We start from the raw sequence: 27817 nt of genomic DNA, 5'->3' as shown, positions 1-27817 counted from the left end.
CGGTTTGATTTCTACGGCACAAGCTCGCACACGTTCACAGACGCCATGTTGTACGGCAGATATCTGAATGGTGACGTCATATTCAATACAGTCTATTGACCCATTTCACCTGACGTCATCATCAAAAAAACTTGAATGCGCCATACTGGTGGGCAATTTCACTGTGCGTTTTCATATATGACTCTATGCCGTGAGTTATGCAGTGAAAGTGCGAGTTTTAGGCAACGCGGCGTTAATACACGTAAACCTAACTTGCCCACCAACATGGTGAGCGCGGATCAGTCGCCGCGTGTGACACACGTGCAAGGGGTCAATAGGAGGAAAACCTCATAAGCTGCATTCAGTTATAAAAAATTTGCATCCGAGTGCACATAGCACTCCATTTTTATGTAACCAGATGGCTGTGTGTCTCGTTTGATGTAAAGTCTCTTACAGTCCCCTGCCATTTAAAGGCGGCCCATGTCACTACTTCCTTTTTAGCTGATACAACCACATCGCCAGGAAGATTTGCCATCAAGAAAACACCAATTGAAAAATGTATGTCACTTACAAGCTTTTACCTTGACCTCTATGCATCAAGAACTCACAATTTGGATGCGTAGAATGGATCCTTGAGCATTTGTGTGAGCGCTTTCTTCTCGTCGGTTTGCAGATTCTTGTCAGTTCTTGTAGACTGCTTATTTTTTGCTTAAATCATCAGTTTAAGAACTATTACCTCTTTGGTTTTCAGCAGGCGAAAACACCGCTCTATACAATAATGTCAATGTATTGCAGAATGATTCATAAATGTTCCTCCTTGTTGAGTTTGTTTGTTGATTCTAAATATTCAATGGCTTCACGTTGGTTTCATTCTGAAATACGAATGTGATCTGCGTTCCAGCACTCGCTATATGTTCATCCTATCCAATAAAGAAACAAGTGTACATTTTAGTGAAATAATCAAAAAATAGCTAGTTGACTCTTTCATGCGCTGACCAGTGGCTAGTGACGGGTTTATATCCCTTCTGAAAAATAGTTGTAAAACAAAAAAATAAAGACTGCACGACCAAACATATTTTCAGAATGGGAAACGGGACTCTTGAGTGGGATATTGTGACCTGTTTGGGTGGGTTGCCATTTGGAAAAACGAATAAACAATTAACATGTCCATGTGATCAATTTATCACTAAAAAAAAAAGATGGATATGACCTGTACTACCTTGTCCATATGCCATGCCAAGTTTTGACCAAATATATAATAAATTAGTTCAAAATATACCGGTTACTATCAATGCTATCACCGTTAGGTGTTTTGTTTTCAATTTATTTCATTTGAAACAATGTAATAAGGAACTCCCACAAAACATGCCTTATTCATAATATAGGACATGTAGGTTTCATCACTGGTGAAACAAGAACTTAATAAAAAAACATTCAAAACATTATTATTCTTAGGGTCCTTACTCCACAAGTGATGTCACATCATGAGCTAAGCCTGTTTTTGTGGGTGTTGCCAGAAAAGAATTAATTTGAAATGAAATAAAATTGTAAAAAACAAACCTACAGGGAATAGTAACGTGTATATTATACACATAATGAATGTTTATGAGTGCAATGGTGCGAATATGTTCATGAGTTGAAAGATGGAATGTTCTATTCAACGAGGCGGAGCCGAGTTGAATGGAACATTCCAGCTTTCAACGAATGAACATATTCGCACCATTGCACGAATGAAAAACATTCATTATTTGTTTTATATAACATCCAAGTAGATCTTTGTCATTTTGATTGAAAGATACAACTTTCAAAACAAACAATTTCAACTGTAGAAGCTGAATGCTAGTAATTTTACTATGCCTTCTTGCAGTAACACCTGCTGCGTTACCAAAGACACGCGCACGCAGTGATGTTTTTACTCAGCTTTTTCGTTCCATCCGAAAAGTACCATTGCACGCTGCCAGCGTGCAATGGTACTTTTCGGATGGAACGAAAAAGCACGGTGAGTGACTCAGCGTGCAATGGTACTTTTATTTGCTATCACGTGACGGACAATCCTCCAATCAAATGGCAAGGATCTGCTTGGGTGTTATATAAAATTTGTTATCTTTGCATTATTTATGTTTAATGTGGTATTGTTTTTTATAACTTGTAAATTTGTACTTTTATCAACGAAATTGTTTGCTTTATTGTTGGTTTTGTGCCAATATTTTTGACTACTTTTTAATATTGTTAAGAGCTCAGTGACTGGTTTGATTGTTTGGGTGCTGTATAGAATCCTACTTATTATTATTATTATTATTAATATTATTCAACGATATTCAAAAAAGACACTGGCAGTAAAAAAAACAAAACTGAATTACGGTCTTAAATTATTGCCGGTACTATTATTTTTATATGTATAACCAATTCTTGATAGATTAATTACAAACTTTGTCATGGCATACATGGACAATGTAAGTACAACACACAATCCAAAACATCCGCTATACAAATGTAATAATATCCTTTTCAAATGTCTATACAAAATAATTGTTAACCAACACGTCATGGAAGCAGTTTAATAAGTAAATATGCAGAAGGAAAATAGATGTAAAATTTTTGGTTTTTACCCTTGTTAGAACTGTATATAATAGATGTTAAATTTGCATCGGGGATAACGAATATTAATTTTGGTTTTTTACCCATACACCGATGTGTGTTATCTATTATATCGTTGCAGTACCCGCTGCCAAAACATAGGATTCGAACTGCCTCTAGCTGCCGGGCAACCTCGGTAGTCTAGTTGGTAAGACACTGCTCTAGAGTTGCAAGGGTCGTGGGTTCGAATCCCACCCGAGTAACATGCCTGTGATATTTTTTCACAGGACTCGGGAAAGTACTGAGTATACAGTGCTAACACACATCGGTGTATGGGTAAAAACCACAATCACTGTGCAAACAGAATATGTTGATGTGAAACAGAATAGTGAAATGGTACCTTAAAATTCACGAACCACTTTTTTATCAATTTTACCTTTAAAGGCAGTGGACACTATTGGTAATTACTCAAAATAATTTTTAGCATAAAACCTATCTTGGAAACGAGTAACGAGGAGAGGTTGATAGTATAAAACATTGAGCGCAATGGCTCCCTCTGAAGGAACGTAGTTTTTGAGAAAGAAGTAATTTTCCACAAATTTGATTTCGAGACCTCAGAATTCGATTTTGAGGTCTCGAAATCAAGCATCTGAAAGCACACAACTGCGTGTGACACGGGTGTTTTTGCTTTCATTATTATCTCGCAACTTCGACGACCAATTGAGCTCACATTTTCACAGGTTCTGAGACACACCAAGTGAGAAGACTGGTCCTTGACAATTACCAATAGTATCCAGTGTCCTTTAAGCAAGAGTTGAACTTACCTGGTAGTTTTCATTTAGTGGACCCAAGAAATGTTTCCATTCCATAAGTTGGTTCATGGCCAGGTTCTGTATAATACATGTATAACAAATGTAAAGAAAAATGTAAATAGAATTTTGTAAAATAAAATGTCCGGAAATCAAACACCATTACTTTCTTTCAACTTTTTTGTTTGTTTTTTTAACTCGGATCTTGTCAGCTTGTTTAAAAATAGTGAAATGAATCCAATGAGGTCCTTCTGGAACGCTAGGTGGTAGCTGACTTGACATAAAATTTCCATTGATTACATAGTTTTGAGTACATGTTTATGCACATTACTGAGAACAATGGATTTACCTAGTAAGTCTGCTGCCATCTTGCGTCCCAAATTGACCTTATTGCACTGGCCACTATCAACCACTATGAATCTTGCTTGCGCCAAGTGTTGAGGACTTAAGCCAATATTCACCACCATTTTAAGGAGGACACGGAAATGTCAAAAATCAAGTTTCTATATTGTTGAAACATAATTGTAAATCAGTTGCTGCTTTGTCAAAACCAGTTCTTATATTGGGGGTTGAGCAAAAACAAATTACTAAATCAGGATTTGAACTTGCATCCTCTGGAGCACTAGCTAGAGTGTTCTACCAACTGAGCTTTCTAGTCTGATGTTGGCAGTCTCCCTATTTTCTAAAATCTTTGTTTAAAGGCGCCATTCAGAAGCAAACTTCTTCAAACAGTAATAAATTTGCATGGAAAGCCCTCCATGACATGAAGAAGATCTGGACATCTCAGCTCCCCAAGGGTTTAAAGCTGAGATTCTTTCATGCCGCAATAGAAACCATCCTGCTGTACGGGTGTGAGTCTTGGACTCTCACAAAGGCATTGACCAAATCCATCAATGGTTGCTACACCAGGATGCTAGGGATGGCACAGAATGTCTCCTGGAGGGATCACATCACCAACCTGGAGCTCTATGGCAACATCCCCCCACTGAGCGAGAAGATCAAGGAGCGCCGGTTGCGCCTTGCTGGTCACTGTCTACGGCACCCAGAGCTACCAGCCAATAAAGTCATCGTGTGGGAGCCCACTCACGACAGGCGCGGCCCCGGAAGACCCACCAAGACCATGCTCAAGACCCTAATTGAAGATGCCGGAGTAATCAACAAGGAGGAGCCAATCAGCTGTATGCAGGATAGAGTTGTGTGGGTGTCAGACATAGAGCCTGACTCAAACATGCGGCAACGCGACAACTTGGGTCGACTGAGTGAGTGAGTGAGTAATAAATTTGCACACTCATGAGGAGGCGGGCATTCCCAAACATATGCAAGTTAAATTGTATCAGTAAAGTTTCTGCTTACCCTCTTGTCAGTGCTGTTCTTCTTGGCTCCAAGTTGGCAAGTTCTATTCACTGTACTCTCCTGTGGGTTATCAAGGACTACTTCTGTACCAGTCTGACATGTACATGCCATCATGTCATGAGTTATGCACACTGTGCCTTCATTCAAAGTGAATAGATCCTGCAAATAATAATAACAACAATGACTAGAGCAAGCTAGTCCAAATGTTGAGACCAATTAATTAAGAACCGACTCTGCGGTAGTACAGTTAATCACGACCCTGTAAGCCAATAGCAGCCCCAGTCTATTTTCTATACCATGCGCCCATGTAATAGTTAAAAAGCAGGACAGTTCTTTTCAGAACTGATAAGTCTCCCGAACACCCTAACAATCTACTCCGTGGTAGTAGAATAAAGAAAGAGAGTTCTCTAAGAACAAACTCTACCTGGCAAGTAGATACACACATGGTGTTACCGCAAACCAAATATACATTGATACCTATATAATCCTATATAATAATAACAATAACGAAAACTTATAAAACACAGAAGTCCATAAAAGTGCTCACTTAACAACGGTACAAACTATAACATAAAGATGTAATAATAGTGAAAACTCATAATAATAATGAAAACTAAACCCATCAAAGTGCTCATGGTGCTAAATACCAGTACACTCGCAAGGGCCTTCATCGCACGGCCACACCCCTGCAAGGTTTTAAACGGCGGTTTAAGAACTTGTTGCTCCACTTTTGTTCCCTTAATAATAATGAAAACCAAATTCATCTAAAGTGCTCATGGCGCTAAATACAAACAATAACATACACATGAACAATAACCAAAATTGAAATATAAGCTTAAGCTAAGAAGAAATCCAGAACATGTGGTAGAGAAATACAATACAAATGCAATATCTAAGAAAACTATAAATAATAACCAAAATTGAAATATAGGCCTACGCTAAGAAAAAATCCCAAATAAAGTAGATATTGTGGAGAAATATAAAATACAATATCTAAGAAAGCATGGAAAGGTAAAACAAACAAAAACTTTTACTCAAATACTTGAGTGAAACAAAATAAAAGTCACATAGAGATAAAAACCCAAATACGGGAAACACTGCTAATGATTCAAACTGGCTCTAGCCATCAGGCTAGCTCGATGGTCAAGCGGTAAGACATCTGCTCTAGCAATGCAAAGGTTGTGGGTTCGAATCCCTCCCGAGTGATTTGCCTGTGATTTTTTGTTCACAGACCTCAGGAATTTACTGAGTATACGGTGCTGAATAAAAAAACAAAAAATTGTATTCTTATAAACATCTATTTAATCATTTGGGGACCCACTGCTTATGATTCAAACTGCCTCTGGCCATCGAGCTAGCTCAGTGGTCTAGTTTGAAGACATCTGCTCCGGCAATGCAAAGGTTGTGGAATCGAATCCCACATAAGTGATTCGCCTGTGGATTTTGTTCACAGAACTTTGGAAAGTATTGAGTATACAGTGCTTAATACACTGTAGTGTATGGGTAAAAAACAAATTATATACTTCTTTATCCCCGGCACTGCAATGGTTGTGGGTTGGAATCCCTCTCGGGTGATTTGCCTATTTTTTTCTCTCACAAAACTCTAGAAAGTACTGAGTGTACAGTGCTTAATACACATCAGTGTAAGGGTAAAAAACAAGCGGCCGAAGCTATTACCTTAAGATCTTCCAGTGAGAATTTGACATGCCCATGGCTCTTAGCATCCACCACAGCCCCACTCAGGCCTTGCTTGCTGATCTGCCTTTGATAAACTTTCTCTTCAATAGTACCCTGTGTAAAAAAAATTTAAAAAGTTGTCTTTTCATCTTGGATGTGATAAGCTGTTAAAAAAAACCTGCACTATAAGCACAAAGTGTGAAAGGTTGCGGGCGCGAAAGCTTGCGAGCGCGAAGCCTGCTTAGGTTAATTTATATTTGGTTTTCCCTACTCTGCAATACGGTGTGTTCCATAAAGGTTTATCTGCTGGTTCTTATGAATTTGATCTTAGTTTTTTTCCCCCTTTTTTTCTTCAAGAAAAAACGGATTTCTGGTTTAAAAGGGAGAAATCACATCAGTATTTTATGCTTCTAACTGGGCCTATAGCTCATTACCTAATAAGCTCATTACACTGGCCTGGAATTTCTTCTTTGAGAGGGCAGGGGACATTTTCATTTTGCAAAAGGCACTTCCATTGAAAACTCTTAAAGTTAATGGGGAGTTTTTGAAGGGGCACCAATGATAAGTGCAGGGCAAAAGAGGCCAGCAGCCGATTTCACGAAACGCTAGGATTAATCCTATCGCGAGTTAGGGCGAGGAACCCGTCCTAACTTTGGTTGGGTTCAATGCGTCCTACGTCTTCGGATAGGGAACTTAACTCGCCCTAAGTCCTAAGATTAATCCAAAGTTAGGATGAGTTAGGTCAAATCGGTGGCAGGGCCTCCATGTAGTTCAAGGCCTGGGAACAGTTTGCATTCTCTCCTGTCAGTTCTGTGAATTGTCTTCGTTTCTGTTTTTCCATAATGTCTAGTGTGTCCCACAACACTTTTTCCAAGGTGAATTCACCAAGGATCACAGCCTGACTATGACTGGGTTGGTTAAACACGCACCGTTGTGATGAGTCTGTAAATATGAACTTGTTTCTTCTGACCGTCTCTCCAAACTCTTGCCATTGCCTGCAAAGAAAGGAATTGTTTGATAAAGACAACACAGGTATGATATGTTTTATGTATTCCGAATGTGTCATTGTATTATGTACAATCGTTTTTATGTACTGAACAAGTTTTGAAAATTAGAATTAGAACTAGAATTAGAATGATTTATTCAGCCAACATTATAAAGTTAAAAACCTAAATCATCGGAAACTGTAGTGTACCTCAAGCTCTCTAGATTTAACAATCACAAAATTACATTTAAAAACATTACGAAGAAGATACAAAAATATAAATCTATATACAAATATATAGGCTACAAAAAGCAGAAAAAACGTGAATTCTACTAGTTAACATTAAAAGCACGAACAGCATAAGGATAAAAACTATCTGTAAACTGCTTACTACCTTTATAATGCTTAAGACGACGATTAGAAGGGAGGAATTGGAAATAATCAGCTGCTGGGTGAAATTTGTCCTGATACATGTATGACCCATAACATACATGTCATCAAAAATGGGCACAACCACTCAAGAAATACTATCGACTGTGGGATGTACAAAGGCAACACAAATCAGCAAGATCATTTCTTTAGTGAGAATGACTTTTATCAAAATTTGTTTACACAATATCAAAAACCTTCAAAAAGCTGGGCATTTAAGTTTCAAATTAGGCAAACAAACAAGCGGGCATTGAAAGAGTTAAGAAGCCTGCCGGACGAACAAACTGTGCTTTTCACAGCAAAAGTTATCGTTGAGTTTGTAAAACAATTTTGTAATCAAATAAAAATGAAATGGCCTGGGGGTTCAATGGACATATATGTAAATGAGGTATTCATACCTGCAGATCATTGGCTGGATTCCAGTCGATGTCATAGAGCAGCAGTCTGGATGCACCAATCAAATTCAAGCCCACACCACCAGCTTTGGAACTCAGTAGAAATACAGCTTTGCACAATAAAGATACATGGACAGTTATCAGTGCTGGTGCTATTTACGATAAACATTTAGAATTTCTCTTGATTAAAACTTAATTATCCCACATCAGTCTTGATTAAAAAAGTACAGACAAAAACACTCAAGTTTAGAACAACAAACAAATTGACAGAATTATTTAACTGATAAAAGAAAAAATATATTTACATTTTTGGGGGCATGATATGCCAACATTTTTGAGATATTAGCAAAACATCAAGTTTTTATCAAGAGAGTCCAAAAAGAGATGTTTGAAAACACTTAAAGGCAGTGAACACGTTTGGTAATTGTCAAAGACGAGTGTTTGGTGTATCCCATCGTAAACATAAAATAACAAGCCTGTGAAAATTTGGGCTCAATTGGTCATTGAGGTTGCGAGAAAATGATGACAGAAAAAACACCCTTGTTGGACGAATTTGTGTGCTTTCAAATAGGAATAAAAGACTTCTAGCTAGAAGTCTTTTATTATTTTAGTGAGAAATTACCTCTTTCTCAAAAACTACCTTACTTCAGAGGGAGCGGTTTCCCACAATGTTCTATACTACCAACAGCTCTCAAATGCTCGTTACCAAGTCAGTTTTTAAGTTAATATTTGTTTTGAGTAATTACCAACGTGTACCTTCCCTTTAAGCACCATTAGGGTTTTGTTCTACTATTTTCTTGTGACTCTGATGACTGAGCTAAAGCTTTCACAAGTGTATTATTTCATGTATATGTTGGGTCACAGTCCGTAAGGATATAGGCATGGGTATCATCCACTAGGATCCTGGGCCAAATTTCATAGAGCTGCTAAGCACAAAATTTGCTTAGCATGAAATTTCTTCCTTGATAAAAACAAGATTACCAACCAAATTTCTACGTGATTTTCAGAATAAGAAAACAACAGCTGAATACCAGTAGCAATCAATATGTAACAAATAGAAATTTGGTTGGTAATCCTGTTTTTATCAAGGAAGAAATTTCATGCTAAGCAAATTTTTGTGCTTAGCAGCTCTATGAAATTGGGCCCTGGCTGGTAGAGCAAAAATGCACTACCTCTCCAGCTACGTGCCTTGCTCAAGGGCACAAGTGTCATGACCGGGTATCGAACCCACAATCTGCTGCTCACAACAGCAGGTGCCAATATCATAGAGCTGCTTAAGCACAAAAAGCAGCTAAGCACAGCAAAATTATGCTAACCAGAACAAAATGACCAGCCAAACTACCATGCTGCATGTACAATTTGTGACTGGTATCCTGCTCATTTCTGTGAGAAATGTGTCAAGCAATATTTTCTGCTTAAGCAGCTCTATGAAATTGGGCCCAGAGCTTAGGCTCAGTGAACTAGATCGCTCGACCAGGACACACCATTAAGAAGACAATTAAGAAAACAGAGCAAAGTAACTTACTTTCTTGTGAGTATGAGCTGTTGAAATGCTCTACAATCTCCTGGCGTCTTGAGGTCGGTGTACTCCCGTCAAGACGACAGAATTTATATCCTTCCTGCTCACACAACATCTGCAGTAGACTCAGGGTCTGTGGAAAAAAACACAATATACACATCAAGACAAGATTTCTACCTTGCATTATAAAGATATTGATTATTTATTCAGCTCTCAAAGCAATACAATAATACTTTTACATGAGCTTGGAGAAACAAAAGCAAAGCAACAACTGTGATCTACAGACCTCTCCTCACAGACATAATGTATAATAATTTATGTAAATGAAAATAAACACTAAGAAAGTACACAAAAAAATACACTAAAAAGAAAAACATATGCATCGAAGGTTAACAAATTTAATACAACATTAAAAGCATGAAATTTGTGATCAATCTTCGTTCCTCTTCTACTTCCCATTTGTGCTCGTCTCCTGCACCCCGCACCCACACCCGGTATGGCCAACGAGCCTTCACAGTCAACGCACCTACACTATGGAACAATCTCCCTCTTCACATCCCTCAGGCTTCATCTCTTGAATCTTTCAAAGCCATGTTAAAGACTCATTTACTTCTTTGCTAAGCTTAGTTATTATAATTTGTGTTTATTCGTAGTTATTGTACAGCGCTTTGTAACTTTTGTAAAAGGCGCTCTATAAATATTATTTATTATTATTAAAGGGACACGTTGCCTTGAATCGGACGAGTTGGTCTATAAAAAAACGTTTCAAACGTTATGAAGTGCATATGGTTGGAAAGATGTTTCAAAAGTATAATACAATGATCCACACAAGTATCACTCAAAATTGCACGGTTTTCCTTTTACGTCGCAAACTAACACGGTCGGCCATTTATGGGTGTCAAAAATTTGACTCCCATAAATGGCCGACCGTGTTTGTCGACGAGGTAAAAGGAAAACCACGCAATTTCAAGGCATGTTTGTGTAGATCATTGTATTCTACTTTTACAACATCTTTCTACCCATATGCATTTTAAAACAAACGGCTACAGAATGCTTTTCAAAGACCAACTCGACCGATCCAAGGCAACGTGTTCCTTTAAACAAATTTTTTAAGAATGGGAAAGAGGAGAAAGAAAAAAGCTGTAAATTAATACCTTTTTTTGTTACCTTAAAAACATATTTCAAGATTCATTGGGCAAGCTTTAAGAACAAGGAATATATCTGACATAAACAGGGGCGAGAGTCAACGCAGACAAAAAAGTCTGAAGCTGGGATCCAGATCTTAGGAGGTACCATTCAAATAATTAGAATAATAATAATAATAATAATAATAATAATAATAATAATAATAATAATAATAATAATAATAATAATAATAATAATAATAATAATAATAATAATAATAATAATAATAATAATAATAATAATAATAATAATAATAATAATAATAATAATAATAATATCAAAGTCTTATATAGCGCATGTATCTACCAAACAAGGTACTCAAGGTGCTGAGTATACACAAATTTCAGAAAAGAGGCTATTGCAGTGATGAATTCTGAGACCCAATTATTTAGCACCTTGTAAGGGTTTACAAGGTGCTACGGCGCATACAGCAGCCACAGCCAGGAACACCTGGGCGAACCCCTTCTCTCTTCTCCAGTGCACTGGGTTCTTTTACATGCGTTACACAACACATGGGATCAACAGCTTTACGTTCCATCTGAAGGACGAAGCAATGGTTAAGTGTCTTGCTTAAGGACACAAGTGTCACGGTTAGGAATTCGAACCCACACTCTGTTAATCGGAAACACCAGAGTTTGAATTCGGCGCTCTTAACCGCTTGGCCACGACACTTCCACCTGTTGGTAACCCCTGAAGTCATAGTTTCCAAGGAGTATCCTCAGTGCTAGAGAAGTGGCTGCTGCATAGTTTGGAGAGAGAACATTATTTACTTGCACCAGGCAGACTTCAAAACTCAGAAATTTCTCATCCTTGCATAAAGTATGCCATGGAGAAGTTACAATCATCAACATACATCCACTGGAGTCAACATATGACCAACAAAGTCTTATATGGGAACCTACCCAAGCTATCAACAAAATCAGACAGAGAAGGAGGCGCTTTGCTGGCCACTGCTACAGGAGCAAAGACGAACCAGTGTCCAATATTGTTCTGTGGACCCCTAAGCATGGGAGGAGGAAACCTGGTAGACCGGCACTAACTTACACTGACATTCTCAAAATGGACACGGGACTTGAATCAACAGATTTCAAGTCAGCAATGGGGGACAGGAAGGCTTGGGGAACCATCGTGATTCGAGGACACCACTCGACTTAAGCAAGTAAGCAAGCAAGCAAGCAAGCAAGCAAGCAAGCAAGCAAGCAAGCAAGCAAGCAACCAAGCAACCAAGAAAGCAAGCAAGCAGCAAGCAAGCAAGCAAGCAACCAAGCAACATACACATTTTAGGCATGGGCTATTTGCTATACCTGTGTGTAGTTGGACACCAGGACAATCTTCTCTGATGGACCATCTTTGTGCATTGAGCGTAGAAGACTAGCAAGGACTTGCATCTTGCCTGAGTGATCAGTGTCTAGGCTGTCCAGGGTGAAGCCTTCAGGGTAGAGTGGAAGCAGGTCCTTGTATAATGATTCCTACAAAAAGAAAATAAGAATAATTGATATTAACGATCTAGCAATGCAAAAGTCTTGGGTACTAAAATGATTCGCCTAGGGTTTTGTAATAGACCTTGGGAAAGTACCGAGTATACAGTGCTTAATAAACATCGGTGTAGTATTGCAAATAGAAAATTCTACACTGTAAACACTCTAACCACTAGAACCCGTTTGCTACGAAATCACATTGCTGCAATAAAATCACAAACTTGCCTCGTATGAAATGAACCTGTGTGATGAGATTGCCTTGGACCCGCGTTATAAACAACCAGGATCAAGACCTCCTCCAAAAAACGCATCGCTATGATCAGACATTTAAAACGACGCATGGCATGATTACCAAGGTCCCAAGCTTTTGCACAACGATCACATGTGCACAAACTATTAAGCAGTACATGTCATCACATGTCATGTGTGTTATCAGAACCTGATGTGTGTGATCGTGTGAATGTTTGTCAAGATATCGCATGCAACCTTTGGGACAAACAAAACGATGGACAGCCGTTTTCGGCTTTCATGTTAAAGGGGCTTATGACCACACTTACTTCTTGCAAGTAGCCAGGATCCAGAGAAGCCCTAGCCTGACGCTCCTCATCCGTGTCTTGACATACTTGATGCAGCAGCCCGGGATGGTTACAAAGCTTCTTCAGCGCCATGATGCAGACAAGGTGAGGGGAGGACTCGCTGGAGGCAGTCAGGCAGCTACGGAGCACACGGGAACTTAGAAGCTTCTGATACAGAGCAAGCTGGAGACGACTTGGCTTGCAGAAGACGACTGTCTCAACTGAATGAATGGATTAATGAAATAGACCTTTATCATGCCGTAAATTTTCATTGTCTTGTTCGCTATGTGCATTGTGGGGTGTCGTGGTCAAGCGGATAAGAGCACCGAATTCAAGCTCTGGTGATTCTGTTCAGCAGAGTGTGGGTTTGAATCCCGGTCGTGACACTTGTGTCCCTGAGTAAGACACTTCACTATAAATGCTTCTCTCCACTCAGGGGTAAATGGGTACCTGTGAGGGCAGAGATGGTTCTTTTGATTGATTAAGCTTTGCAGCGCTTATTTATTGCACAGGCTGTATACTCCCCAGGGAGCTGAGATGGTTTAATGAATGATTTAAGGCCCAGTGACCAGGGGTAATAATATTGGAGCACCATGAGCGTCACTGCGTGACGGACCTGAGCGCTATATTCTTATTATTGGCAATAATAAAACAAAATTCACCTCGAATGAAGGTACAGCATGACATGATGGTTTGTACATGTCAAAGTGGTACAGAGATGACACATGGGATTTAAAAAAAAAAAAAGTATGCAAGTCACCCAAAACAAGGCTAAAAGGGATGGTACAACTCATAGAGCTTGCCAACTTGGAATGAAGAAGAACAGCACAGACAAGAGGGTAAGCATATACTTAAAGGAACACGTTGCCTTGGATCGGACGAGTTGGTCTATAAAAAGCATTTGTAACCGTTTGTTATAAAATGCATATTATTGGAAAGATGTTTTAAAAGTAGAATACAATGATCCACACAAATTTGCCTTGAAACTGCGTGGTTTTCCTTTTATTTTGCGAACTAACACGGTCGGCTATTTATGGGAGTCAAAAATTTGACTCCCATAAATGGCCGACCGTGTAAGTCGACACGGTAAAAGGAAAACCGTGCAATTTCGAGGCATGTTTGTGTGGATCATTGTATTCTACTTTTACAACATCTTTCTAACCAAATGCATTTTATAACAAACGGTTTCAAATGCTTTTCAAAGACCAACTCGACCGATCCAAGGCAACGTGTTCCTTTAATAATAGTACTGGGTTCTTATATAGTGCTTTATCACACTCGATGGGCTTATCAAAGCACTCAAGATTTTTGTTTTTCCTGCAAGGAAGGTATGTGGAGCTACGTTTGAGACATATTCATTTATAATGCCATGTGAAGGTTTACAAGGTGCTGTGGCGCAGTATGCAAAATGTTTTTGCTCAGAAAATTGAAAATGTGGATAAAAAGTCATATTACACTTCAACAGGGGCCAATTTCATAGAGCTGCTTAAGCAAAAAATTTGCTTAAGCACGAAAATAGCTCGCTTATTTTACACATGTTACTGGCCAAAATTTCCTGCCATATACATTGCTTATGACTAGTATTAAGCTGTTGTTTACTTAGCATTACAATTGAGTGGAGTCTTGGTCGGTAATCTGATTTTACTAAGCAATGAATTTTTTGCTTAAGCAAATTGTTTTGCTTAAGCAGCTCTATGAAATTGGGCCCAGGAGACAGGCGGAAAAATGACAAACCTTTGGGAGGTAAATACTTGTTGTTGATCTCTTGAGTTCTCCTTAAAACAAATAAACCAGTCAATCTGGACAACTGAAGACGAACACAAACAATAACATCAGTCAATACATGAACAATCTTGGCTTGTGACTGGCACTCCCAAAAGAAAGATCTTGACAAAATAGGGGGACAACCAAAAGTAGGGCTATACAGTAGCCCTGGCGGCCTTACACTTTCGTATTATACTACAGTGACGTCCTGGATATCAGGGTCCATTTCTGGGGCGGATAATTTAAAAAGTTTCATAACTCAAATCTTACCTGCAAGAAAGCACTAATTTCAACAGATTCACATTCCATTGCAGCATATATTTTTCTGCGGTGGGTCTTGATCGTCATATATTTTCACACAATTTGAAAGTTTTCTGCCCCAGAAATGGCCTTAATAGATTGGACTCTGTATCTGTGTACAGAGGAAGAGTCCTATATAGGGCTAGGCTATACAGCTAAGATGGTGGAGCGCTGCTAAACCACGTTAAACTAGAAATTAATGGTTCCATTCCCGCCCTAGTCAATTTTTCTTTGTTCAACCCCAGATTAATTTCTCAGCTGTTTTTTTTACTGACCTCTGTTGCTCTAGTAGCAGCTAGTTTCTTCTCTTCTTCCGTTGCTTGAGGTTGGTTGCTCTTGTTAATGGGTTCTTCATATACACGTCTGAATGCTCCGCTGGACCCTACAAACGAACAACGGCAAAATAATAATAATAACAAGATCTTATATAGCGCATTTCACAATAACCGTAACAATGCGCTTTACATTAGTGCCCTGGTCATGGGGCCAATAACATCCCTGTAATGTTTCTCAGCTCCCTTGGGAGTATACAGCCCTGAGCTGCCTGTAAGGCGCTTGTGGCTTTTTCATAAACAATATCAACCTCTACCCTCGCAGGTACCCATTTATACACCTGGGTGAAGAGAAGCAATTATAGTAAAGTATCTTGCTCAAGGACACAAGTGTCACGACCGGGATTCGAACCCACACTCCGGTGAATCAGCACCAGAACTTGAATTCGATGCTCTTAACCACTCGGCCATGACACTCTACAAATATAATCTCTGTTCTTATTATTGGCCCAATTCATGTGACGTCATCATCACAGTGTTACAGATGGGCTTTCTCTCCCCTTTAAAGGCAGTGGACTATATTGGTAATTACTCAAAATAATTGTTAGCATAAAACCTTTCTTCGTAACGAGTAATGGGGAGAGATTGATAGTATAAAACATTGTGAGAAAGATAGTTTTTGAGAAAGAAGTAATTTTCCACGAATTTGATTTTGAGACCTCAGATTTAGAATTTGAGGTCTCAAAATCAAGCATCTAAAAGCACACAACTTCGTGTGACAAGGGTGTTTTTTCTTTCATTGCTATCTCGCAACTTCGACGACCGATTGAGCCCAAATTTTCACAGGTTTGTTATTTTATGCATATGTTGAGATACACCAAGTAAGAAGACTGGTCTTTGACAATTATCAATAGTGTCCAGTGTTTTTAAATGTTATGCAACAGTCATTGTGTTTGTACTCCAAACTGTTATTGTTAATGTGCATGCAGTGGGCACACGGATTAATGTAATTGCCTACTGCACTGTGTGATGTTTTAGTTTGTGTGATTAATTACCAACATATTATGTGCCAATTTGGTTACCGGTGCTGCATACATATACAAAGTTCAGATAGTCTTAGAAATGCAATTTGCCAAATGACAGTAATGTCGGATGGCATTTCACATGTTGTCTTTTCTATTGAAATGAAACAAATCTATTCAACTTACCTAAGACACCTGGATTGCAGAATTCAACAATTGAATGAAATTCTTGAAGATCATTCTAAAAATTTAAGTATTAACATAAAAACATATGAATAAATTGATACACTAAAAATAAATTTAGTGAAATGGGCGAGATGGCCTATCAAACGAATATAGACACCTTTTATAATGCAAACTTTAACAACTTTTTGATATTATTTTTCAGGAAGGAAGTTGCCAAAATAAAATGAGGTATATTTTGGTATTTAAATTTACAAAAAAAATAAAAAAATAAAAAGTTTCACACCTGTTGGCCTGAGGCTTATGATCGCATCACATAATGCATTTATGTCACCCCACTGCCATCTTAGAGGTTAGAGGTAATTGAGAACAAAACCATCGAAACGCACAGATTTGTATGAGCTGTGCACCAGATGGGCCAATGACCAACTAGCCTGAACATCTGACGTCACACTTCGAGGCTCGTGAATAACGCCAGAGACCGACATCAAAACCGGAGTATAGTTTGACCTTTGACCTCGGTCATTTCACATAGAGATACGCTACCAACTTCTATTGCGGACATGACAGCAGTGACTATTTGGGCATCTACTGTATGTCACTGCACGTTTACCAAACGATGATTGTATCCAATGGAATCACTGTATCTAACAGAGGGGACCTGTCTCAGGGGCCCAGTCTAATGACCAACCTCCTTTTGACCTCTCAGAGAGGGCGCCCTACTTCAAATGATGTCAAATGTTTGTACCTGAACTGGAGTTCCAGTCAAAAGAATCCGTCTCTGCACAGGGATACTTGATATTAGCTGCAATTAAAACAAATCAAATATAAATTATATTAAAAACACTGGACAACTTTTGAAATTGTCAAAGACCAGTATTCTCACATGGTGTATCCCAACATAGTCATAAAATAACAAATCTGAGAAAATTTGAACTCAATTAGCAAGACAATAATGACAGAAAAACACCATTTTCGAGTTCTAGTGTGCTCACAATGGCCTAAAATTGCTTTAGGCCAGAAGTCTTTTAATAATCGAGTGAGAAATTATCTCTTTCTCAAAAAGTATGCTACTTCTGTTCAGAGAGAGAGCAGTACACTAGCTCTCCATTGCTCATTACCAATTAAATGTTTATGCTAACAAATATTTTGAGTAATTACCAATAATAACCAGTGCCTTTAACCACCAGAGGGGGAAAAGATAGACCTAATAATTAAGGGTCATGAGTAGAACTGCATTGTTAAAGCCAGTGGACACTATTGGTAGTTGTCAAAGACCACTTCTCACTTGGTGTATCTCAACATAACTGCATAAAACAGGGTGTTTTTTCTTTTATTTGTATCTCGCAACTTTGACGACCAATTGAGCTCAAACTTTCACAGGTTTGTTATTTTGTGCATATGTTGAGATACACCAAGTAAGGAGACTGGTCTTTGACAATTACCAATAGTGCCCACTGTCTTTAAGCAGCAAGAATGATGGCTGGAAGGACTTACAAAATCTGGTTTAAAGAACAGCAGCAGAGTGCGGGTTCGAATTTAGGTCAAGACACTTGTGTCCTTGAGCAAGGTACTTAAGAAAAATTGTCTTGTAAAAAGTTGAAAAGGTAGTAAATTCTACTCTACCAGCCAGACTCCCTTTGGATGATTACCAAGCCTACATCCTTATGCAATGTGCAGGGGGTAACTCTGTTTCAGCCCCAGGAGTAGGTGGCAACATGCCTCTGGTGGCAGTTTATCTGGGTCAATAGCCCTCATCTTAAAGCCATTGGACACTTTCTGAACAGAACAGAAATTAAAAGTTCACAGATTTACAAATATATTACAGGGTTTAAAGAAGGTAATGCTGAAAGACTTCCCTTGCAATATTACTCCATGAAATGCTTTACTTTTTGAGAAAACATTAAAACAATTATCAATTCTCGATATCGAGAATAACAGATTTATTTTAACAACATGCCATGACACGCCGAAAACGTGCGGAAACATTGGTGGGTTTTCCCGTTATTTTCTCCCGACTCCGATGACCGATTGAGCCTAAATTTTCACAGGTTTGTTATTTTAAATAGAAGTTGTGATACACGAAGTGTGGGCCTTTGGACAATTCTGTTCGCCGATATTGTGCAATTGCTTTAAAGTGGCTGTCCGGCCTCATAAAATAAAACAATATAAAATAAAAAGGGCTGTTCCCCACAAGCCTGGGCTTTACACAGATTTAACCCAGATCAACTGCCATCAGTGGCATGTTGCCACCTATTCCTGGGGCCGAAACAGGGTTACACCCTTCACAGTCTTTAAGGGTGTAGGCATGGGTATCATCCACTAGATGGCTTGGCCGGTAGAGCAAAATGCAAAAAATTCCCAAGTTATTTGAACAGCCTCCTTCATATACTCACATGATTCTGCTGTAAAAAAAAGTAGGTTCAACTTACAGATGTTGTTTTGATGTTAGTATTCTTCAAGCGATGTCCTTCGTCACAGACAATCAAGTCAAAGCTGATCTTTCTGATGGCCTCAATGGATCGAACGAACATCTCATAACTGATGATAAGGACTGGGTAGATTGGACTGCTGGCAAATTCCTGTGATACATGGGGTGTGATCCAACAAAAACATTACAAAATTGATGACGTTCGAAACTTCTGATACTTCATCACAGGACTCCTATTTTGGGGGGGAGCAACACATGTTATTTTCTGCAGCATCGGGCCAAGTGTGGAACCAACTTCCCCAAAATCATCTCCATCCATCACAACTTTCAAGAAAATGTTTAAGGCTAACCTGTTGAAACAAGCATGCTCACATGACCCAAAGTCATACTCAAGTGCCATGAGCACTTTTTTTAGGCGGATAGTAGCATTATATTAAGTTTTCTTTATGAACATAATCATTGTTATCATTCATTCTTACAACAATAACATATATATAAACAAACAACAAATAAAAAGTGAAGTTGTAGACAAGTACCAAACAAAAAATTGTTTTCCATTATAAATTGAGACACATTGAAGAAAGGAGTACCTGGACTTTCTTGTCGGCATTTACAGGAAACACTCGCATTCTCTCATTACCGAGCCATTTCTTGAACTCCTGACACCAGTTCTAATAATTAGGGCCAAAAATAAACCATGTTTAAATAATTGAATAATGTCTTTATAAAGGAGAAATATTTGGGGCTGAACACACAAAGACAAATTGACTAGTGCGGAATTTGAATCTCTGGATTAACGTGCCGGGGCTCTACCAACTGAGCTATCTACAATCCCGAGCCCCCTGCCCCCTTTCAATCTTGGTTCTCATTGTTGCACGGTCTTCTTCTGCGTTCCAGTCAACATTGAGCGGGGGGACGAGGGACAGGGGAGAGAATGTTTATTGTATGGGGAAGTGGACAGGGGGTGGCCCAAGCATTTTGGCCGGGATTGTAGCCCTATGTTGACGGTCTCGCCATTTTGTCAATATCTCTGAAACGTTGCGTTTATGCCAGTTTTGGTTTCTGCGACGTATAGATACAGATACAGAACAGACAGATCTTTGTTCGGGGATGCCAGTCAGAAGCCATATAACCCTCAACTGCTGTGTAGCCAGGGAAAACACTCAAGTTCCAGTATAACTTGGGAAGTGGCAGCCAGGGGATCAACTTCAGGTGATGTGAATTTTCATTTCAGATATCAAAAACTACAAGGGAAACTAACTAAACTGGTTAAGGAGAAAGTGTACATTTTATAGTAATTACTGTAATTTGTGCATCAGAACATAGAAAGATTTTTTTTTTCAGGGAGCTGCAGAATCAAGGAGACACAGCTGAGACAGCAAAAATGAGGAATCAGCTGAGAAATTGCAAACCTGTTTTCTGTTTCTTTTCCTTATTTTGATGCTTACCTTAACCAGGCTTCCCGGTGTGACAATCAACACTCTCTTGATGATGGGCTTGCCCCTGTAAGGACCTTGCTTAAACAGTGTCCTTTGGTGTTAAAAACAAAGACAGATCTCAATGACATATAAACCAATTGGCTCTGTAAGATTCTCTGGTATAGAACATTGATTGATTGATTTCTTGTTTTATTCCAAAAGGAACATACCCCATCCCCCTGGGGAAAGGTTACAACAATATTTATAATATACAAATTGCAGTTTACATCACGACGGAGGAGTTAGCAATTGTCTCCAAAAAATTTGTCTATTTCCGATAAATATTAATAAAGACATAAATGTCTTCTCAAAGTCCTTGGCGTGTTGTGGCCGACCAGTTAATTGTGCCGGACTTAAGCTCTGGTGTTTCTGATTAACAGGGTGTCACTCTAGGACATAAAATGTGGCCCTTCCAAAAAAGCAGTAACATTTTATTGAGTACAAGGGCTGACCTACATGTAAATGCAAGCATGAAAGTTTGCGAGCACGAAACCTTGCTAGCGCGAAGCCTGCTCACATACATTTATCTTTCATTATAAAAACCCTTCTCTGCAATCTGGGGCATTCTATTTATGAATTTGATCTTAATTATAAAAACTTAATTATATTAAACTGTGATTTATTTTGTTGATGTTTTTTTTTTTTTGGGGGGGGGGGGGGGGGGGGGGGGTGGCAGGGGGTGTGGGGGTAAAAAAAAACTTTATTTTGGGGTTAAAAACAGAAAAACCAAATCCCTGAACTTACCATATTAGACAGATACACTGGAGGGTCTTCCCAAGTCCCATATCATCCCTAGACAAAATAAAATTGCCAACAATACAATAAATCCTGAAAGATTCAGCACAGGTACTGGTAACAGTTCGTCACTGACACCACAGAGTAACGCAGAAGTAGATACAAGTGACAATCGGACAAAACAGTGTTTCCTCAGTACTTTCTTGAGAAAAAGAACTCAGAAAAATTCTTAGTATACAGTGCTAACACCAGTACTTTTCCCGAGTTCTGCGAAAAACAGAGCTCAGAAAAACTCTGAGTAAACAGTGCTTAAACATATTTTAGATGCTAACACACATTGTTGTTAGGGTGAAACCAAAATTAATATTTGTTAATCCTATTTTATTAAATCCATACTTACGCGAGTATTGCCCCATTTCCTTGGAAACCCTTCATTCCCATCACACACTCATACAGGAAGATGACTCCCTCTCGCTGATGGGGTCTGAGCTTGGATGTCAAGTAGGGGTCCAAGACCACATCCACTACAGGGAGGTGCTGGGGATTGTTGGCCCACTGGTGTGCAGAGGAAGGGCGGGGCATAACGAGGGCATCGGGTTGTGTTGCATCGTGGAGAGGTTTTGGAGCTGTTTTGTTGGATGAGCCGGCCTGAATAGAAAGGCACACAAACAAATCTGGGGCTTTTTAGCTGAAAATTATTACAAAATCTAGACAGAAACAAAAATGAGCAAATTGCCTACTTTTTACTTCTCTGTAAAGTGAAAGTGCTTTAAAACACAAGCTTTTTAAATCTGAGTTTACATCACTGATTACCTGCCATTATTAGTCAACAAAAGTTTAACAACAGTCAATCAGACCAATTTCATGGCTCTCCATACTGTAAGCAAAGAATTGGTGCTCATTGAAGCAGGGATTTCTGGGCTTACGTCAAGCGTATTTCATAGGTTAGCAGGGTTTTTACGGCTTTTGCGTATCTGTACTCCAGGTTACTAGACTTCACTTATACACGGCTATTGTAGAAATTTGACACTTCCCCTTTCCACGACCCAAACAAATCAGAAATCTGACTTAAGCAGGAAGAATATCATGCCTGTAATTACCAGAGGATTTAATGCAGTTGATCCAGCCTTCAGGGGGTTCATGAACGGCTTGGCAGCAGAAGGAGGCTTTGACGAAAAGGAATTCTCTTCTGGAGGAGAGGCAGCTGAAGTTGTCTGGAAACATTTGCCTGAAGTGAAATCATTTTGGGGAATCTCACTCATAACCTGCAGTATTAGAATAAAGACCAGTGGTAAATGCTGGGTTGAACATGATCCACACAGCAAGTAGATATAATAACAAATAATAATAATAATGGAAATTTATATAGCGCCTATCCATGTAAACATGTTCCTGGGCGCTGAACAATTCAAAGAAAACCTATTAAAATCCATACCGTTATAACACCCAAGAGAAAACAGTGTAAAAGAAATCAGACCCAAGGGAAAACAGTACGAACAACCCAAACTCAATCATTTAGTTACTCAGTTCATACCTCATCCATAGAGCTATATATATTGACTAGAGCGCTAACACCCCGTTATACACGCACTAAGGTTTTGAAGCCGTGTGGGTGCATCCATGTTTATGTACAAACCAATACAAAAGCTTGAAATTTTGTACGGCAATTGTACGGCTATTTGCATGATAGTGCGTTTGTTGTTTTTTATGTGTCATCGAAGCATACAATGCAGCAAACGTGAACGCACAATCTGCTGCTCAGCGTACAAACTGCGAGCGTCAAAGACGCGTATACTTTTTTTAGTACGTCAATCTAGTCGAAGTTACGGTTTTCATAGTGCGGACGTACGCGAGTGGACAGTCGCGTATGTAAGCGCACACGCCAAAGGTAAAAAAATTGCGGCAATGTGTGTTCTCTTAAAATTAAAATCATTCCGAACTCACGCAACACATCAAACATGTCTGCGCTCAGGATGGCTTCAAAACGCAGAGCAAGTTAGTGCTCTAGTCAATATATATAGCTCTATGACCTCATCATACACATACCTCAATTTCCTTGCCACCAATGACCAACGTATGCCCTTCTGACAAGCTGCTGAGTTCAGTGGATTTGTAGCCTCTACCCTTGCCGATTCTGTCAACAACAGAAACCAACCCAGAAATCGTTAAATTCATTTGCTATTAGACATATGTACAGACTACTTCTTGGTCAGTATGAAGAATGAGATGCCACATTCAAACTTGATGTTCTCGTAAGGGAAAGGCACCTAACGAGGGAAATCTTTACTGTAGAGCTTTTCCAGGGGGGCAGCAAAGCACTGGCCAAGGGAAGGAGGCAATTGCTTTCATAAAGTAATACATTTTATCCTAATCAAAAATGTTAGGAGTTGTTTAAATACTAAACACACAATTCTATATTCGAAGTATCACATTTTACCTAAATCAACAATGTTGGGACTTGTTTTAACACTACGCACACAATGAATCTAGATTAGCATAATAAAGGTAAAAATCAACTTACTCTTTTCCGTCTGTGTCTAATAACGAGACAGACTTTCCTCTGGTCACAAGCACAGCTGTGAAAAACAATAAAATATTGATTAGAAATAGTATTATTTGAAAACCGGAAATAAAAAGTCACTGGACCCTTTCAGTACAGAAAAAGACAAAAAGTTCACAGATTTATAAATTACTTACAGGGTTTACAGAAGGTAGTGGTGAAAGACTTCTCTTGAAATATTATTCCATAAAATGCGTTACTTTTTGAGAAAACAGTAAAACAATATCAATTCTCGATATCGAGAATTACGGATATATTTTAAACACACATGTCGTGACACGGCGAAACGTGCGGATACAAGGGTGGGTTTTCCCGTTATTTTCTCCCGACTCCGATGACCGATTGAGACTAAATTTTCATAGGTTTGTTATTTTATATAGAAGTTGTGATACACAAAGTGTGGGCCTTGGACAATACTGTTTACCGAAAGGGTCCAATGGCTTCAAGGTGGTTTGCCTGCTTGCTGCTGCTTCCCAGGTTGGATCTTGGGTGTGATCCTTTGCTACACGGCAGTTAATGGTTGTATGGCTTCTGACTGTCAATCCTAACAAGGATATTGACAAAATACCACCACAGGTCTGCATGCTTTGTTTTTGAAAGGGCAAAGGCACCAATGCATGTTCTCCTTGGTAAAGGGCATCCTATGAGAAAACTTTGAATTTCTAATGGAGCATTTCAAGGGCACCAAGGTGTGGAATAGTCTTCCCTACCACATCAGGACTGCAAATACAGCATCTTCTTTCAAAACTGTCCTCAAAACCCACCTCTTTGCAGTTAAACAATGACCAGCGACTCTCTACAAATTTGTTCTGTTCCTTTCTGTTGAACTGTTTATTTTGTATCCTGAGCGAGCGCCATGAGCGCCTTTTTGTGGCGGATACCGGCGCTATATAAGACTCCATTATTATCATTAATGACCAATGGAGGCAATCGCCTTCATTGCTTTTGTGAGGTATAAGTCCTGCGGCCAACATCGGGCTAGATGGCTCAATCGAATGACCCACAAGCTCCCCTCTTTAACAAGTGGATGATTTTTTTGTTTACAGCATAGACTGCTTTACTCACGGGTTGATTTCGCAATTAAGTGCTGAATCAACCTGATGTTGATAGATATTATAATAAAACAGAAAGGTAAAAAAAACAAATTAAAAAGGAAACAACTCACCATCCCCTTCCCACTTCTTGTGCTTCTTCTTGGACAACTTGCACCTGAAAAAGTATTGTTAGAAAGGCAAATCAGTAAGCAGTTATATTTTAAGGTAATCAGAACCAATTGTGTTATCTGTGTTTATATAGGAATAGACCCCTTGCAATTTACATCACAAGCCCCAAAACAGCGCCCTCCCTCAGATCAATGAAGACCAACTTCATTTTCGTTTCATTTCATTTTTATTCTAGTTAAGAACCAAAGGACTCACTTTAAAGCCCACTTAATCACTATACTAGCCAAGAACCCCATGGAGAGAAGACAAGGAATGTAGTTTCAGTTTTAGATGTGGGAAAACCCCAGAGAAATATTCCTGGTAAAACTGAAAACCCAATCCACATAGTGCCCCCTAGTGGGACACGAACTGGGGTCCCAGAAGTGGAAGACGAGGAATGATGCCACTATGTCAAACCAACCATCCCTACATCAACCGGACCGCTAACATTGGCTGAGAGGGATTTTGTGCGCGGTGCGTACACACATGCACATTTCCATTGTTTGACCTCAATGATGGGGGCCAATGCAAAGGGTCTATTGGTCAGTTTCCACTTGTTAATTTGCTTTGAGGGTCTTGGCTCAGTATCGAAGGACTGTGTATAAAACAGCCCTGAAATTTTATCTTATCTGAGAGGGAAAGGCCATTTTCATTTTGGAAATGGCACTTCCATTGGAAAATCTTAAAGTCTGTGGGAAACTTTTGAAGGGGCACCAAGGCCTAGACCAGGCCAACAGAGGCCATGCCCTCTGTGAAACTCCAGGCCTGATAAAACATACATACCACACAACATTGAAGTAGTGTGGTTCAGGTTCCCCTTGCTCCTGCACAGCTACTGCCTTAGGAGGATGAGTTGTCTGCAGTGAGGGTTGCCTGAACCCTCGATACTGGATGCTTCTAGGTATTGCTTTCACATCAGGAGCTTGTGCTTGTTCTCTGGCTGATGCGCTGTCTCCTAAAGACCCACTAATGAGGTGACCTTGTTTGACCTTTGACCCTTCATGAGGCTGGACTGAATTTTCGTTGTTCAAGTTGCTACAAAGTTTGTTATCAGTGCATCCCGATAAATCATTTGTTGAATTTCTGATTTCTGCAGAGTCTTCTTCTACATTTGATGCTGGTGATTGTCTTGCATTTAAAGTTTGCTTCATGGGACTGGTGAAAGCTGAAGAACCTAACGTCTGACCAAAGGGTTCTCTTGTCTGGTTGTGAGGCTGGAGAACATTTAGAGCGGAGCGGTCGTCAATTGGTTTCTGTGCATCATAACATCTATTTGATGTTGATAATCTCTGATTCTTGATTTCCAAAGTGTTCTCGTTGCCACTGGTCTGTTTGACTGCAAAAGGAGGGGTAAATCGTGGTCTCTTACATGCCGAGGCAAGCTGGGAGGGGGCAGCCGAGCGCCTCATGGTGAAATGTCTTATCAATCCTCAGTCAGATAACAAAGACCATCTTCTGTGAATCAATAAAAAAAAAAAATACAGAAATAACTGAACTTAACCAAATTAATCTGTTTAGTTTATTTTTATGTAATTTTAAACAAAAAGAAAAATAAATACCCAGCTAGCCAAGATCGACAATTTCATTCTTCATTATCGCAACACTAGGTCTAGGCCGAGGATGTCGGACACTTCGTACCTTTGCCACTTCGTACCTTCGGGACACTTCGTACCGTACCCAAATTGGTCACTTCGTACCGTGGGCGGGGTACGAAGTGACCATCAGATAAGTCACTTCGTACCGTCAGCCGAGTCACTTCGTACCTTCAGTAAAATTATAAAAGTATATAACTGAATACCTCATGAATTGTTATTAATGTCTAAAATGTGAAAGTCCTTGTCAGTGTGAAGTTTAAAATATCATAATTTAAAATTGTAACATTCGTGCGGATCAGCCATTCGTTCCAGTCAGCCATAGAGGGCGCCGCTCCGCTGGAAGTTTTTGAGGCCCGGTGTACATTACGTCATCCGATGTTTCCGGATTATAGGAAAAGATGGAATACCAGTTTTTAAGTTAAAAGTATTTATTTTTAAAACGTGTTTTACTATGATTTTTATTACTATAATTTTTATTATGATTTATTTATTTGATATGGACATTAAAGTGAAGTTCATTAAAAATAATGATTACTGTTAAAAATATTTGTGGAATATCCTTGGGGTTGTGAAGTGTTTGGGTGTTTCTTGTAAGTGTTTTTAAGTTGTTCTTAGATATTAGAAATAATTTTTGTTTCCTTTTTGTTTAAATAATGCACTTATGTCCTCAATCGGTGCAATAAGTCTATTGGCGACACTAGCAATGTGACCCTTCAGTTGATGCAGAAATTCAGAAACTATGCAGAAATCCTGAAGGTACGAAGTGTCTCGTTTGAAGGTACGAAGTGTCTCGTGAGAAGGTACGAAGTGTCTCACGGGAAGGTACGAAGTGTCTCAAGGGAAGGTACGAAGTGTCCAAGGTACGAAGTGTCCAAAGACACTTCGTACCTTCAAAAGGTACGAAGTGTCCAGGGTACGAAGTGGCAAAGGTACGAAGTGTCCTGACACCTACATGTAGGCCGAGCACCGGTGACCGTGCACTTCACTCAGTTTTTCCATGTCCGGAAACTAGACAAAATTATTTCACTTTAACTTTTTTTTAACCGTGTGTCTGTGTTCTAAATAACAAAAACATTTAATTAAACGAAACGAAAAGAAGGGCTAGTCACCTAGAATATTTTACAAGGTTAGAGAATTTCCGTAGGTTTGTTTCTCACTTGAAGGATGAAGACGGAAGATCCACTCTTCTTTTTCTAATAAAGTTTGATTATGGAGGCTGACATTTTGTTTTTCCCGCTGGAGCTTGTGTCTGGTATCAGTCGCCCGATATGGACTCTTCCGTACTGCCTGCGTGCAGCAGATTGGCCCAAAACC

The 27817-nt window shown here is 39.2% G+C and overlaps 1 protein-coding gene across 2 annotated transcripts; it reads right to left on the bottom strand.

The window, feature by feature from the left end:
* Nucleotides 1–246: 246 nt before the first annotated feature.
* LOC117290757 (DNA repair and recombination protein RAD54B-like) lies at nucleotides 247–27731 on the bottom strand. Of its 2 annotated transcripts, XM_033772303.1 has the most exons (24): nucleotides 27613–27731; nucleotides 25692–26363; nucleotides 24872–24915; nucleotides 23668–23722; nucleotides 23193–23280; nucleotides 22247–22411; nucleotides 21547–21794; nucleotides 21156–21203; nucleotides 20382–20463; nucleotides 19524–19604; nucleotides 18935–19084; nucleotides 17251–17307; nucleotides 16506–16560; nucleotides 15301–15407; nucleotides 14696–14768; nucleotides 12944–13182; nucleotides 12213–12377; nucleotides 9730–9856; nucleotides 8208–8314; nucleotides 7325–7390; nucleotides 6396–6509; nucleotides 4719–4877; nucleotides 3381–3446; nucleotides 247–899 (listed from the first exon to the last, which is right to left on the bottom strand). In XM_033772303.1, exons 2-24 carry the CDS (start codon nucleotides 26315–26317, stop codon nucleotides 819–821), a joined length of 3003 nt encoding a protein of 1000 aa, XP_033628194.1. In that variant the 5' UTR covers nucleotides 26318–26363; nucleotides 27613–27731; the 3' UTR covers nucleotides 247–818. The 2 variants fall into 2 exon arrangements, with proteins under 2 accessions (XP_033628194.1, XP_033628195.1); XM_033772304.1 differs by lacking the exon at nucleotides 27613–27731 and having other exon boundaries at nucleotides 24868–24915; nucleotides 25692–25781.
* Nucleotides 27732–27817: the final 86 nt, after the last annotated feature.

Source organism: Asterias rubens, chromosome 5, assembly GCF_902459465.1.
Source record: "Asterias rubens chromosome 5, eAstRub1.3, whole genome shotgun sequence".
In the NCBI taxonomy this organism is placed as follows: domain Eukaryota; kingdom Metazoa; phylum Echinodermata; class Asteroidea; order Forcipulatida; family Asteriidae; genus Asterias; species Asterias rubens.
Note: the sequence above shows the minus strand (reverse complement) of the source record. Positions and strands in the feature narration are given on the sequence as shown.

Bases quoted from the DNA above. Each gene is read 5' to 3' on its own strand.
- LOC117290757 (XM_033772303.1), bottom strand. From the start codon at position 26,317: ATGAGGCGCTCGGCTGCCCCCTCCCAGCTTGCCTCGGCATGTAAGAGA. The intron at 19,605-20,381 runs GTAAGCATCAAA...CCTAATTATTAG, and splicing joins CACCGGGAAGCCTGGTTAAG to AACTGGTGTCAGGAGTTCAA. The intron at 9,857-12,212 runs GTATAGCAAATA...TTTTTTCCACAG, and splicing joins TGGTGTCCAACTACACACAG to ACCCTGAGTCTACTGCAGAT.